The sequence below is a fragment of the Hyaloscypha bicolor genome (assembly GCF_002865645.1).
Source record: "Hyaloscypha bicolor E unplaced genomic scaffold K444scaffold_141, whole genome shotgun sequence".
NCBI lineage: Eukaryota > Fungi > Ascomycota > Leotiomycetes > Helotiales > Hyaloscyphaceae > Hyaloscypha > Hyaloscypha bicolor.
In genome coordinates, this window is record NW_020194643.1 from 624,354 (window position 1) to 637,326 (window position 12,973).

The 12,973-nt window shown below is 48.9% G+C and overlaps 4 protein-coding genes across 4 annotated transcripts; 1 reads left to right on the plus strand and 3 right to left on the minus strand.

Annotated features, from left to right (window-relative positions):
• The first annotated feature begins 1,696 nt into the window (after positions 1-1,696).
• Positions 1,697-2,246, plus strand: K444DRAFT_618954 (uncharacterized protein). The gene has a single exon (XM_024881424.1). It carries the CDS (start codon positions 1,793-1,795, stop codon positions 2,120-2,122), a length of 330 nt encoding a protein of 109 aa, XP_024730667.1. The 5' UTR covers positions 1,697-1,792; the 3' UTR covers positions 2,123-2,246.
• Positions 2,247-2,650: 404 nt separating this feature from the next.
• K444DRAFT_618955 (uncharacterized protein) lies at positions 2,651-3,487 on the minus strand. The gene has a single exon (XM_024881425.1). The coding sequence runs from the start codon at positions 3,406-3,408 to the stop codon at positions 2,725-2,727; it is 684 nt and encodes a 227-aa protein (XP_024730668.1). The 5' UTR covers positions 3,409-3,487; the 3' UTR covers positions 2,651-2,724.
• Positions 3,488-5,011: 1,524 nt separating this feature from the next.
• K444DRAFT_599186 (DNA polymeras-like protein subunit delta-2) lies at positions 5,012-6,833 on the minus strand. Its single transcript, XM_024878559.1, has 3 exons — positions 6,759-6,833; positions 5,451-6,712; positions 5,012-5,370 (listed from the first exon to the last, which is right to left on the minus strand). Exons 1-3 carry the CDS (start codon positions 6,800-6,802, stop codon positions 5,150-5,152), a joined length of 1,527 nt encoding a protein of 508 aa, XP_024730669.1. The 5' UTR covers positions 6,803-6,833; the 3' UTR covers positions 5,012-5,149.
• A 3,724-nt stretch (positions 6,834-10,557) lies between these two features.
• K444DRAFT_541122 (vacuolar amino acid transporter 3) lies at positions 10,558-12,973 on the minus strand (the record flags this gene model as incomplete). The annotated part of the gene is made up of 2 exons (XM_024875767.1): positions 10,558-10,746; positions 10,793-12,973. 2 exons carry the CDS (start codon positions 12,971-12,973, stop codon positions 10,558-10,560), a joined length of 2,370 nt encoding a protein of 789 aa, XP_024730670.1.

Consider the following 12,973-nt stretch of genomic DNA (forward strand, 5'->3'; position numbering starts at 1 on the left):
CGCACCGAAGTTTCACTGCTTGGACATATCTCGGCTCCTCGAGCACTTCCTTAGGGTGTAGTAAGACTTCGACAGATCTTTTGCAAAGGATCGCCCATCTTGTGAAACTTGATTGAGGAAATTCCACCTAGCCTCCGGTCTGAAACCGAATGTTCCTCCTTTCCTGGTAGAATGACCGCTTGGCATTGGTACTTCGGCCAGGCCCTTGCTGGGGAAGATCTTGCGGTCCGGTTTTCAGGCCAAGCCGTGACGGGACTTGGTTATCAGCTAATTCAAGGTCGGCATACAGGTCCCTGGTCCCTGGTTCGAGATCCAAAAAGGTTTGGGTACTCGAGTGTTCAGGATCTCGTGGGACATTTGGGGGAGAGGGAACCAGAGTGTTCCGCACCTTCTCGGGTATTTGGGATCTGGGAATCGACGATGGCTTTGCAGACGCCCTCGTGATCGCAAAGAGTCTCTCGGCATATGGACCATTCTGGTTCTCTTGCAGCGCTTTTCGGTATCTGTTCAAACCTGGTACCAAAGTCACAATCGATTACATTAATCTTGTAGGTCCCGCTCTGCTTCCTTGGATAGTTTTTCTGCTCTTGGTGTCTCTTAAAAAGCTCGCCTAGGTGGTGCAGAGCTGAGTCCTTTTCGTTCGCATTTCTTCAGGCAAGTTTCTTGTCGAAAGCCAAGACAAGCTGAATGTCTCAGCCTTAGCGGGTGATCCCGTCCTCGGGAGACTTCACGAATGCGGCAAATGAAATACTGTTGTGGCAAGCGAACTGCAGGAACTGTCAGGGGCGGTTCAAAGGAAACGGCTCAGCCTCACCACTTTACCCGGGGGCAGCTTGGCAATGACTTCAACGGAGGTGTATGAAGTATAAATACGTAGTAAAATTCGTACTTTCAATTCTCCCTTCCTCGTTGTCATTCTCACCCCATTTTTCTCAGAGCGAAAACCAAATCTCAAGCGCAGTTCCTTAACTCGTCTTTGAGGTATGAAATATATTCTCATCCTACCTAGAAGCGAAACAATCCTTTCCCTTTTCACACCAGATCACAGCCTCATCACCAAGTCACTTCCCTCTATCCCCTCGCGAAGATGGTAGTACGCAGGGACGAGCACGGTTTCTACGACGACTCGGAGGAGGTAGTCCCAGGGACGGTCTCCCACGACGACGGCGGCTCCAGCTCCACCGGCTTCCTCTCCATCCTCATAAAAGTCGAAGAAAACACCGCCCTGGGCGAAATCAACACCTCCAACTGCGATGCCAACAAGTATCCAGACTGGCACGTCTACCCAAACCAGAACCAAATTCTCGAAATCAGCGTCACAACCGAGGCGCAGAATACTGCATCCTCTGACGGCGAGCTCGGCAAAGCAGGAGACGAAATCGGTCTCGTTCAGACGCTCGTGGCGAGTAAGCGGGTTGCTACTTATGAGGGAGGCGGAAAGATGTACGTCGTTCCAGATGCGGATCTGCCGTGCCTTGATGGAAAGGAGAACACCGTGCCGTGGTACGACGAGCGGTGTGGGCCGAGAAACCTCCCGGCACCTGGGGAGGACGCGGTTACCTTCTATCTGACAGACGGTCCAGAAGCGTTGGCGCCGGCGACCGCCAAACATCCTGCTGATCCTGAAGGAGTTGATCGTTTAATCGAGAGCTTGGAAGTTGAAGAGAAGTTTTTGATTACGTTGTGGAATAAGACGCGGGAAAGGATTGTGGGTCAGTGGGAATGGGAGTACAGATATATAGTTAAGGCGTATAATGTTAGTGATTTCGAGTCTAATGGGAAGGAGGCGGGGATGAAAGGGAGCGGGGAGCTGAATGAAGGTATTAAGACAGACAGTTCTGGTGGAATTGCGGGGGCGGGTACGGCGAAGGTGTGGACGCATGGGTTCAATCACCAGGATACTGTTTGGAGTGACATAGGGGTGGATTTGGCGACTCTGCCTGCTGAGCAGGCTGCAGGTGATGACCAAGCTGAGGGTGGCGAGCAGGCAGCTGGTGTGGGAGGTACTGAAGAAGAAGCTAAGCAGGAAGACGGACTAGAGGAGGAGGAAGCTGGGAAGGAGGAAGAACCCGCGGATCAGGAAGAAGAAAAGACCGAGGCAGAGGGAGGAGATGACGAATAGAATGCGAAATAGTAGCCACTGGGTGGTAGGGTATTAACTGGAGAGGGCGGAAGGGAAGGGTGAGTGGAAATTCTGTGCAATACTTGGGACTGACGCCCGCTCTTATCGACCCCTGCAGTGGCTGTGCATTTTGACCGTCGTGCTTTTAATTGTACTCTAGCTTTTGTGAACAATAACGTGTATAGACTTCTCGAGAGTATCGTTTTTAGCTAAAAATGCACCAGTTCTTGGTAGAACAATCTTCGTTGCAAAATCTCAATTGTAAGATTACAAGTTTTCCTTAGGACAAGTCTCACTCTATTCTGTAAATATACGTGTCCATTGTAGAACGTCATAAGGTTGTTCTTCTACACTTCCTTTGTAGAGACGTTCGACCCACCCCTGATCCCACCATATCGCTTCACATCTTTTGCTCCTTACTCAACAAGACTCCATTCATCATGAATTGTGCTTCTGAATTGGCGGAATTTTCAAAGAGGGAAGTGCATGTGAGATTCTGTACAAAAAATGTCCATTCGGTGGTGCAATATTTTATTAAGAAAGTCTATTTGAGTAACCAACGATCTCGATAAGTTTCTATGCTCTTGCCAATCTCTTCTCTATCACCTCCGCCCGTCTTCTGACCTGGGCATACTCTCTCTCCTTCTTCTCCCGCTCCCCAATTCTTCCAGAGCCTTGTAGATCTCCCGATCGCCTTCTACCAGCTCGGACCAAGCCCGCCCAATCCCAATACATATCTCTTCTGAAAACATTCGGCAGAAGTGCCAGATGACACCTATTCGTCTTATCAAATAAGCTCTCATCGAGCGTGCCTCAATGTGGTTACTTGTTCGCCGCGAGAATTTGCTGACTGCTTCAAGAACGGCACGCTGCTCACGTCGTAAAAATCCGAAGCATTGACCATACGGCGCTCGTCCCGTTTCGGTCTCCTTGTCAAGCCGGCATATAAATTCCCAGATTGTCTGAGTTGTGACAGAGTTGTAATAATCGTTGTGAATCCCACAATTTGCCTGGATGCAGTCAAGAGTGATCATGCCGACTTCGCCCATTGTTTCGTTGAATTTCAATATTTTAGATTGTGTGAGTTTTGTGTGCTTCTCAAAGAGGTTCACGGCACCATGGAGAATGTTGAGCAGTCCGGCGCAGATCTCGTGTTTCTTCTCCGCAGTCCATTCTCCGAGTTCCTTTTTGTCCAAACATCCAATCGGCAAAAGTCCTCGAAGCTGACTCTTCATCGCGTGAGCCTCCTTCTCGGGAATATGACCACACAATCCATCCAGAACCATGCTCGTACGCTTCATATATTTCCTGAGGTTCCTCGTGCTCAAGTAATCGGCGGCCCTCAAGAATATATTTATATCCAGGATGATGTATGGCCAATGCTGTGGATGAATAGGGATAATTTCCTGAGTGTAGAACTGAGCTTGAACGTCGCCAAGGCCACAATTGTCCCAGAGATATCTTCCTGAGGAGATGCCACACCCCTTTTTACAATGCAAGGAATGCTTCCGTTCCACATACCATCGCCACATGTCTCCCCAAGTCTTCCACATGAGATCGCAAACTTTGGTGATTTGATTGAAATCCTTACGGCAATAAGGACAAGAGCGGGTCTTGGCATTAGAAAGCCATGTCGATAGACAATTTCCTCCGAAGATGTGACCACAGCTCGTGATGACTTGAGAATGATGGTCGTTCCAGTCTTTGTCCGCAATGTTGTCTTCGAGGTCTTCCAGACAAATGCAGCATCTTTCGCCTTTGAGTGTGTTGGAAGGAACGTCGATGTGAGTGGTGAAGGCGGGTCGCTGAGCCCGATCAAGGACCTCTGTTAAGAGCAGGCGGAGTTGCTTTAATAAAATAGAACCTTCATAACGTTTGTCGAAAAGTGGAATGACACGCTGGTCAATTATATCTGGTATGTTGAGACGAAGCTCTTTTACGACCTGGAAATGATCGAACTGCTCAACACCTCCACGAATACGGTCGTTGAAATCCTCATCTATGTTGCATCGCGTGTACTCTTGGAGGTAACCTGCGAGCAAACTCGCTCGGTATTTTGCGTTGTAATTATGCATAATGATTGAGGTTGGTGCGAGGCAGTTGCCGAACGTGGGTGCGGTCAAGGAAGTGAATGTAAGATATTCAAATGTACGAGGTGTGATCGGGGATTGACCGCTCGAAGGTGAGGTGGTGTGTTGTGAAGAATGAGATAGTTTAGAAATGTGACTAGTGAGTTTTGCAATGAAGAGGTAGGAGTTATTTCTCTCCATTAAGTATTCTGGGAGCAGTCGTATTCGCAATGGAAAATTTCATGGTGGCAGTCCAGATTGTAATTGGTTACCGTGGAAGATATTGAAATTCGGACGGAAACTGTATCCAAATCATGACAGGACTGGCATGGCATATGGGGCCGAACCATGACAACACACGGGACGGGACGCTTCGAGCGAAGGTACAGTACTTGGTCAAATGACCTTGAAAATATGAACCATAAGGATTGAGAGTCAGAGATATATAATATGGTCCTTCTGAAGAAAAAAAATACGAGGGCACATCAGTTGTTTGACAGACCAGTAGTTCGAATCTGCAGAGACTTATACTCCTCACAACCAGTTCTCAATCGCGTGAATCGCAATGCATCGACAGTTGAATCGTTCCTCCTTCCAATTTTTCAGATCGGAGGCAGAGAAATTCACTTGAATTTAGGCTGCTTTGCTCATGCTGCTGACTTTCCTGACGTGAGAGCTCTGTAGCTTGACATTCCTCATGCACATTTAAACAGCACACTATAAAACAAGCCGGCCAGGCAAATTTGTTCATACCATCAATCGTTCCCTCAAGCACTAACCTTGAGTTGATGTCTTATATCAGTACACAATCGAAAGACATCACGGAAGAAGACTTAGAACGAAGAAGAAGCTGCAAATGGAGTGTCCTCTTATCGATATTTTGGGCAAAAAGTTGCAAGCGTAAATACACCACTTTCATGGCGGAGTCCGCCAATGGAAGCGTTTCATTTGTTATGCCTCATGATACGGAGATTCGCACCACAGATGCCTCTAATGTCTCGGAATCTACTAGGACTATTTCACCCGTCTCTGAGAAACGAGGAACAGCGATTAATCGAACCACTTGCCCATCAGGACCTTCGATTGAGGCGGTATCAAATTTGGGTTGCGAGCCGACGAAAAACAAGTGTGGGCAGGAATTGATGACGAATGGATCATCATCCTGGAAGGGATAGCTCCCTAGTATTTATTAGCAGGATTGTACAAGTGGACATGCCGGGCTGCAGGTATTTTAAGAGAAGACCGTTTTCAGAACGTACATAGTGTGTCCGGTGCCGTGGGGGCACAGCACCTCCATCTACACATTGCCTCTAGCATTCCAAGCCTATCCTCACTCTCCACATACTTGAAAACGTCGTCGACATTTTGCCCACCCGTCCCAAGCACTTTCCAGCCTTCAATTTCACCATCAAAAGGATTCGTGACGGTGTCAAACCAGCCAGTTTGTTTGGGCTGACCATCCGTAGGCGGCATTGGGCCGAATGTTCGCGCTTGTGGAAACATTGCTGAATGAATTGGTTGTTGCGGAAGACTGACATTTGCTGGGTCTGTATAGCCTGGTATTAAAGTTATTGGCATAGATGGAAGTAGTGCCGCAAGGAAATTGTCCAGGTGCGCTGTTGGAGCCGGATTGTACGCGCTGCTGTCATAACCATATTTCTTGTGGGCTTTCCGCGTGTTACCAATGGTGTCGTGAGACACCGCTTCGTTGTTCAGAGCAATGGAATTGCCAGCAATTATCAGTCGACTAATTTGTGACACGCTCTCTTGAGTAGCCGAATCCAGAGCTTCTCCCAGGAGGTACTCCATAAGAAGGTTGATCTCTAGCGAATGCTCTGAATAAGTGCCTGAGAACCCAAGCCCTGAGACAATTGCAATTTTCTTTCCAGCTGGAGCAGGTTTATCCATGTCTTCATCGTCATCATCATCCAACTTTATCTTCTTCCTAGGCGTTCCATTGGTGGGCGGACTCGAAGTGTGCCATCGTTCTGTTTGCGGAGGCAAATCGGGGACCTTAATATCGACAACCTCGAAATCGCCATTCGAATTCTCCGTACCCATCACAGCAATGATGCATCCTGTGACAAGCATCTCGTTTGCCAGCGGTGTGCCCACCAACCTCAATCTCCCGGATTCATCCTCAAGCATGGTGAGATCCTCGCCAGTAGGCGACAGATACTTCTGTCTTGGCGGCGGAGCAGAGATCCAATGATCCTTAGAAATATCGTCCAAAATATTGGGTTTCAACGGCATCTCCATATAAATCGTCCCGGCAACCCAACATAATTCTCCCTGTCTGACATCCAGCACTCTGTCCACCTTCCGCACCGTCTCGCCCGCAATTTGGAATCCATCCCAAGCCTCTTCTGCGATCTTCTCGACGGCAGGCTTCAACTTCGTCAGCCGCAAGAAGTACATATCGCCATATTGCTGCTGGTAGTGTTTTTCCTTCTCCAGCGCGAATGTTTCGAGGGGCTTGTACGACGAGGGTTGGCGTTCGAGGGTGGCGTACTTTTGATCTCTATTGTTGTTAATTCTAGGACAAGAGCATACGGTGAGAAGCTTACGTTGGCGCACGTAACAGACTGCCCTCCTGTTGTGGGATAGCCATCTTCACGTTCTGCGGTGGAGTTGGTGTTGATGCTGTTTGTGGGGAGTGCGGCGGACGCGTTTTCTCGCGTTCAATTTACACGCTCAACCCCTTGTTGGCTGCACGTGACCGGAAAGCCACCCCCTTTTTGACTCTTTTCATCAAAACCCCTCTCTTTCGTCTCAAATCCGCAATCATTGTTCTTGAGAATTACATCTCAAGCGTGCTCTTCACAATGACCAGAATGTTAACACTCATTCAGAAGGTCTGGCCCACCTTCCCCATTCCCGTCGGCGGCGAGTCCGGGCCGAAACCATGAGTAAGGTGATATCATCCGAGGAACCGAATGATATGGTAGATATGGTACATTTTTTAAACCGCAGCCTTTCATGGATATATATCGCATATCCTCTGTCTCTGACATAGCGCAAATACCGTCACATTGGCCTTGAGCTCATTTCATCCCACCTTCCGCTTTCCCTTCCTCTTGTTCAGTGACAAGTCCAGAGCAGATTCAGTACAATGACGCTTGTGTGTGTTTTGGGCTATGGCATCATTGGCTTGAGAGCCGCAAAGTCGCTTGTCGATGCGGTCGTTCTCGCGAGAAATTTGCCTGGCGACCCCGGAGGTCTAGCTTGGTCAAGTCCGGGGTCAGCGAGGCTGGTCATCTCCAGATTTCATCGAACAGTATCAATTGCTCATCGCTCGCAGTGCAGGAGCAGTGATCTCTTCAATCTCAGCTGGGAAAGTAACCGAGCTGGTTAGACGGTTGGTTGCGAGGAAAGCCAAGATGTGATATTTTGAGCTCTTCATTGTACCAATGATTATAATATCCTGGGAGAACTTGCAGCTTGGCTCCGATTCTGCCTTGCATCCAAGCCTGAAGCAGACATGAAGGGTGCTTTCTAGGCCTTCAATTGCGTGGCAAATATTTGAAATGTAACAAGTTATCCTCGGCACGTAACGCAACACATTGTATGTTCGCTTGAAATCGTATTGTTTTTGAAGCATAGGCAATAAAATAGCAATAAATTATAAGTATAGTCCATGATGTCCAGGGTGACACCAGGCGTGGTCCAAATTCTAAATCACATCTTCACTTGGATCGATCTCTATTTCCGCTACGTTATCGACCATGACGCCTGGGAGGTCTACAAGAGGACCATCGCACATGCCCCCAAACGATATACAGGATGCCTGCTAAACGGGCACCATGCTGGCGATGGGCAAATAGTGCTCGAGCGTTACCTCCAGTCTGGAACACTGAAAGAAGGTAGACGCACATGTTTTCAGACGCTATGTCACTGAAATTTCGGGAGCAGAAGTTCAGAACGAGCAGTAATTCTGTTGACCATTTCGTCGAGTTCTGGGAGCATCCACCGAATGGACAAGATATTGTGGCCTTGATAGCCTTGGGCGTACTCGAAGAACTTGAACTGACGGATGAAATACCGACTTTTGGCCCGCAGGATAAGAATAGCGTATAATACTTAAACGCCATCATCGAAGCTTTCCGAATTTCATTTGCAGACGCGAATTGGTAGGTCATGGGCCCTAACCACAGCCCATATCAACCTCTGAACTCGTCTCTCGTCCGTATCTGGCCTCACGGGTAGCGCTCTTCAACCCGTCTCGGGCAGCCGATCACGCCAAAGGACTGCCAAGTCCCAGCCCAGCCCAAACCCACGGTGATACGGTCTACTTTGCCGTGATAGACAAGGAGTCGAATGGAGTGAGCTTCATCAACTCCAACTTTACCGACTTTGGATCCTGCATGATACCCGCTGGGTGTGGCTTCACGGTACAGAACTGCGGTTCGAATTCAATCTTGGGCAAGAAGACCATCCCAACACTTACGAGGGAGAGAAGTGGCCATATCGTACTATTATCCCGGGGATGATTACCCACGGAGAAGGTGAAGCGACAACTTCACTCGGTGTTTGAGCTCATGGGCGGAATGTAATCTTTACATCTCAACTGCGCCACCAAGGAGAGATACTAACATAAGTGATAGGCTGCAACCTCAAGGCCACGCGCAATTGCTGCTCAGTATGGAAGTATGCGGCATAGATCCTCACCAAGCCTTAGACGCGCCGCGAGAGTGCATTGGTCCTGTAGGACACCCTTGAATCTCTTGTGACAGCACAATCTAACACTTGTCAGAGCGCGCCAGGGAGAAAAGATCCCGCTGTTGGCTAGATGAAGGGATTGATGAGGCCGTCGCTAGCACTTCGAAGGAGATAAGTCATGATGTCCGAATACTTGAGGGCTGGAAACGCATACCGTTTGGCAGAGGGTAAAACATAAGACGGCATGACGATGAAGAGACCGGCTAGGCAGTCTTCAGTGTTGGTAATGATGGAAGTGGAGATACATATGCGATACCAGCATGAAGGTTGTTTCGATAGCACGAAGAAGCCTGCGAATCCCTGTCAAAATGCCCGTGACAGCGAGCCCTCCCCCTTTTCCACTTTCTATCCCCTAAGAATAGCCTCATACATTTCAGCCCCCATCCGGAATGCACAATTTTCAACCTCTCAGCCACACTTAGGAATGCCCAACTACAATCAACAAACATAACCGTCCACCAAAATCCATGGGAACCCGCATCGTTTGATGATCGTGCAACCCTCTCTACATTCCTGTCCCACCAAGCCACCCAACTTAATTTCCTATATCTGTGACCTCCCATATCTTCATCAGCTTCCTCTTTTCTTCTACTTGAAGAAAGGTTCGAGAAAGCTAAAACGCTCGTTACCCCTCATTTTCTCGTCTTGATCTGCACTCGGTTTAAAAAATTTCCCACAATCAAACTGCACTGAACGTCTCTGTTCAAGGGGCCTCGCATCTTCCACTTCCTGACCAACTCCCCGTCAAACCCCACAATGGCGCGATCCCGGCTCCTCACAAACCTCACCACCCTCCTTGCTCTCGCTCTCTCACTCACATTCTTCACCACAACCGCCCTCGCAGCAGGAACAGCCATCTCCGTCGCAACTGTCACCCAAAATGCTACATAGTACTTCTCCCACTTCCCCATACCTGCGAGTCTGAGACCACTCCTTCCTTCCTTCCTTCCTTCCTCCCTCCCTCCCACCACTCACCTCGCCTCATCCATCCATCTGCCCATAAATCTCAAGCTGACACCCCACCCAGCACCCCATCAAAACCAACCACCACCTCATCCCAATCCTCATCCACGCCTTCGAACGTAGTCAGCGGAGCTGGCTCCAGTACGTTCGATCCGCTGACTCAGATTTTGTTTTTTGCCGGGGTGGGTATTTGGGGGGTGTTTGTTTGCGGGATATGAGATGTGAAGGATTGGGAATTTTGCTGACAGGGCGGGTATTGGAGGGAAGGCGTGGAAGGAAGGAGTGAGGATAGGGAAGGGAAGATGAGGGGTGTAGGGGAAACAGCTTCATTTGGACATTATTTTACATGGGCTTGGGTATAAACAATCGGAATGGAAACAGCAAAAAACAACAGGTCATGAGAATAATTGATCTACAGTCTCCAAAATGATATAAAGGCACAAGGACCAAGCCCACCGTATCCTAACTCATCTTCCTCATCTCATCTCAATTTGTTTGCACTCCAATCGAAGGAAAAACAAATCTTTCTTCTAAAAAACTACATCCTTGCCAAGAAAATCCTGGGGGGGTGACCCGCAAAAGCATCGCATCGCTATGCATAACGGCAAATTGAACAAAAACAAAAACAAAAACCCCCCAAATCTACGGTATCCTTGTCCTTCATTCTGCTCATCTACGGGGTACCTAAGGGATAAGCCCCAGTTTCTTCTTATCACAATAACTCGGCAACCCCGGTTCTCCCCCACCCTTCGCCCAGCTCATAACGGTCAGGGCTGTGGTGTAAACCATGACTGTCAGGCCAAAGATACAGAGGAGAACATCAGCGGTTTTACGGACTCGCGTCTTTGCAACACCTTTGAAATGGAGCATCGGCTGTGACTTGTTAGCTTTGTTCAATTAGGAATTCAGAGGAACGTACAGGATAGATATACACAAGGGGCACGCAGGCAAAACTGCCTACCAATGCAACGAACTTGTCTAGATCATTTGCTCCAAACCAGGCGATCGAAGCGCAAAGCATGACGACGAAAAAGCGGAAGACGTTCTTTTGCCACTTGATATAGGGGTTGTATTTCCCGCTTCGAGTGAAAAGCTCGTTCTCCGTGATTCTGATCGCTGGGAAGATCTGCAGCGGTGTTGAGAGGAGGATGGCAAGCGAGTAAAGGAATTGTACGCCGTTGACAAGCTTGTCGTCTTGGGGGAGGTTGAGAATGACAACTGTCTCGGTCTTGGAACCGTAAGCTGCATATGACAACGCTCCCATGGAGATGAACACAACGGTGATGATAATCATAACTCCGCCCATGACTCGAGGGAACTTCTTTGGGTTCTTCATAGATTCTTGGATGGGGATAATCAAGCCGATGCCTTCGAATGTAAAAATGGCTGTCCCAATAAACAGCGTCCAATCTTTCTGATTAAAATTGATGATGTCTGCGACCCCATGCTGCCGTACAAGCGTGAGAATGTCGTAGTAGTAAAGGTAGGCCAATCCGATAAGGATAAAAGCGTCAGCAATAAGAGCTGTAAACCCGAGTTTGCTGATATCTCGCATCAACGAGAACGGTAAGAATATTACCATCTGCATCAAAATCAAATACGGGACTTCGATCTTAGTGCTGCAGTGAGACACGGCTAGGATGAAAGCTTGCAAGTTCTCGGATGTAAAGACGATGTAGGCCGCCACAAAACCAATCTGACTGATGACGATCGAGAACAAAATAGTTGTCCTCATCCAGTTCCCGTACAAAATCCCACCAATATCACCGAAGGACCCATCGACCCTTAGTCTGGTATTGACAAGCAATACGAAACAATAATAACTCAAGGCCGCAACGAACAGCAAGACGAGATTGCTGAACATCATACCTCCATTGAGGTACGCCTTGGGCAAAAATAAAACTCCGGTACCGACAAAAGACTTCAACAGCAAAAGGGCAGCTCCTATAGAGCCATTGTTGCCCTTAACATGGCGATCCTTGCGCTTTCGTTTCCGCCGGCCAGGTGTGAGCAACGCGCTGTCCTCCATGGGTTCTCTCTCGCCTTCACTTCCCTCATCCTCAGCTGCAAATTCAGAAAAGTACTCGTCAGGCTCCAGCACCTCGTCATCTTCTTCTAGCTCTTCACCAGCAAAATGTCCATAGATCGTTAAGAATTCGATAAAGTTGTTTGTAAGCATCTTCGGCTGTCTGTATTCCGCACCAAACTCCGTATCTCTAGCTCCTGGAGACGGACTCGCTGCAGCCCGTCGAAGGAAGTTTCGTCGGAATCCACCAGGCACCTTTATCGACCCAATATCGAGGACTTCATTCTCCGGCTGCGGTCGAGAAATATGAAAACTCTGGCTCCTTCCTCGACCCCGGCCCTGAGAGCGTTGTGCTTCCTCCGTCCACCTATATATAGGCCTCGTTATGTCTCCTCCCTGCAGTCGTAAGCTCGAAAATTCGTCATCATCTAGCCCCGGAGCGACATCCTCGATAGCTTGCTTTGCCTTGCCTACAAGAGATCCTGCTCGGAATGACATAGATTGCCCAAAAATACCACCATCGAGTGCCCCATCAGTTACCTGCGAAGTCTCGGAAGGTTGCACCAGATGTCGCTTCACAATCTCTGGGTCTTCAAATGTACTTGGACCCGCCCAACCCGGAGCACCTTGAACTGACCGAGATCTCGCATCAAACGAGCCATAGTTGCTCTGAGGGCCCGAAGTTTGTATATGGTGACCTGCGGTGCTCGGAGACAATGGGCGAAGAGGAGGGGTGCCAAATGCTGGGGGTGGTTGTCCGAAAGAATTTGACAACGCGGCGGCGAGTGCAGAGACTCCTGGCCCGGGTATCGAAGAGTGGGGTGGGGGACCAGCAAGAGGAGTCAGACTTCCTGTTGGATGTGCACTCATTCCCACTTGATTCGGAGTCGGTATTTGGCGTACTGGGGGCGTGCCAACTGTGTTGTGCGAGGGGACTGGAGAAGCTAATCGGGCAATTGAAGCTGCTCTGGGTACAGGACTGCCAGCTGTGCGCCCGCGAAACGATCCGGGTGAGGAAGACATTGGCACTGGCAGAGGCCTTGAAGAGGACTCCCCCTTCCCTGGAGTCGACAT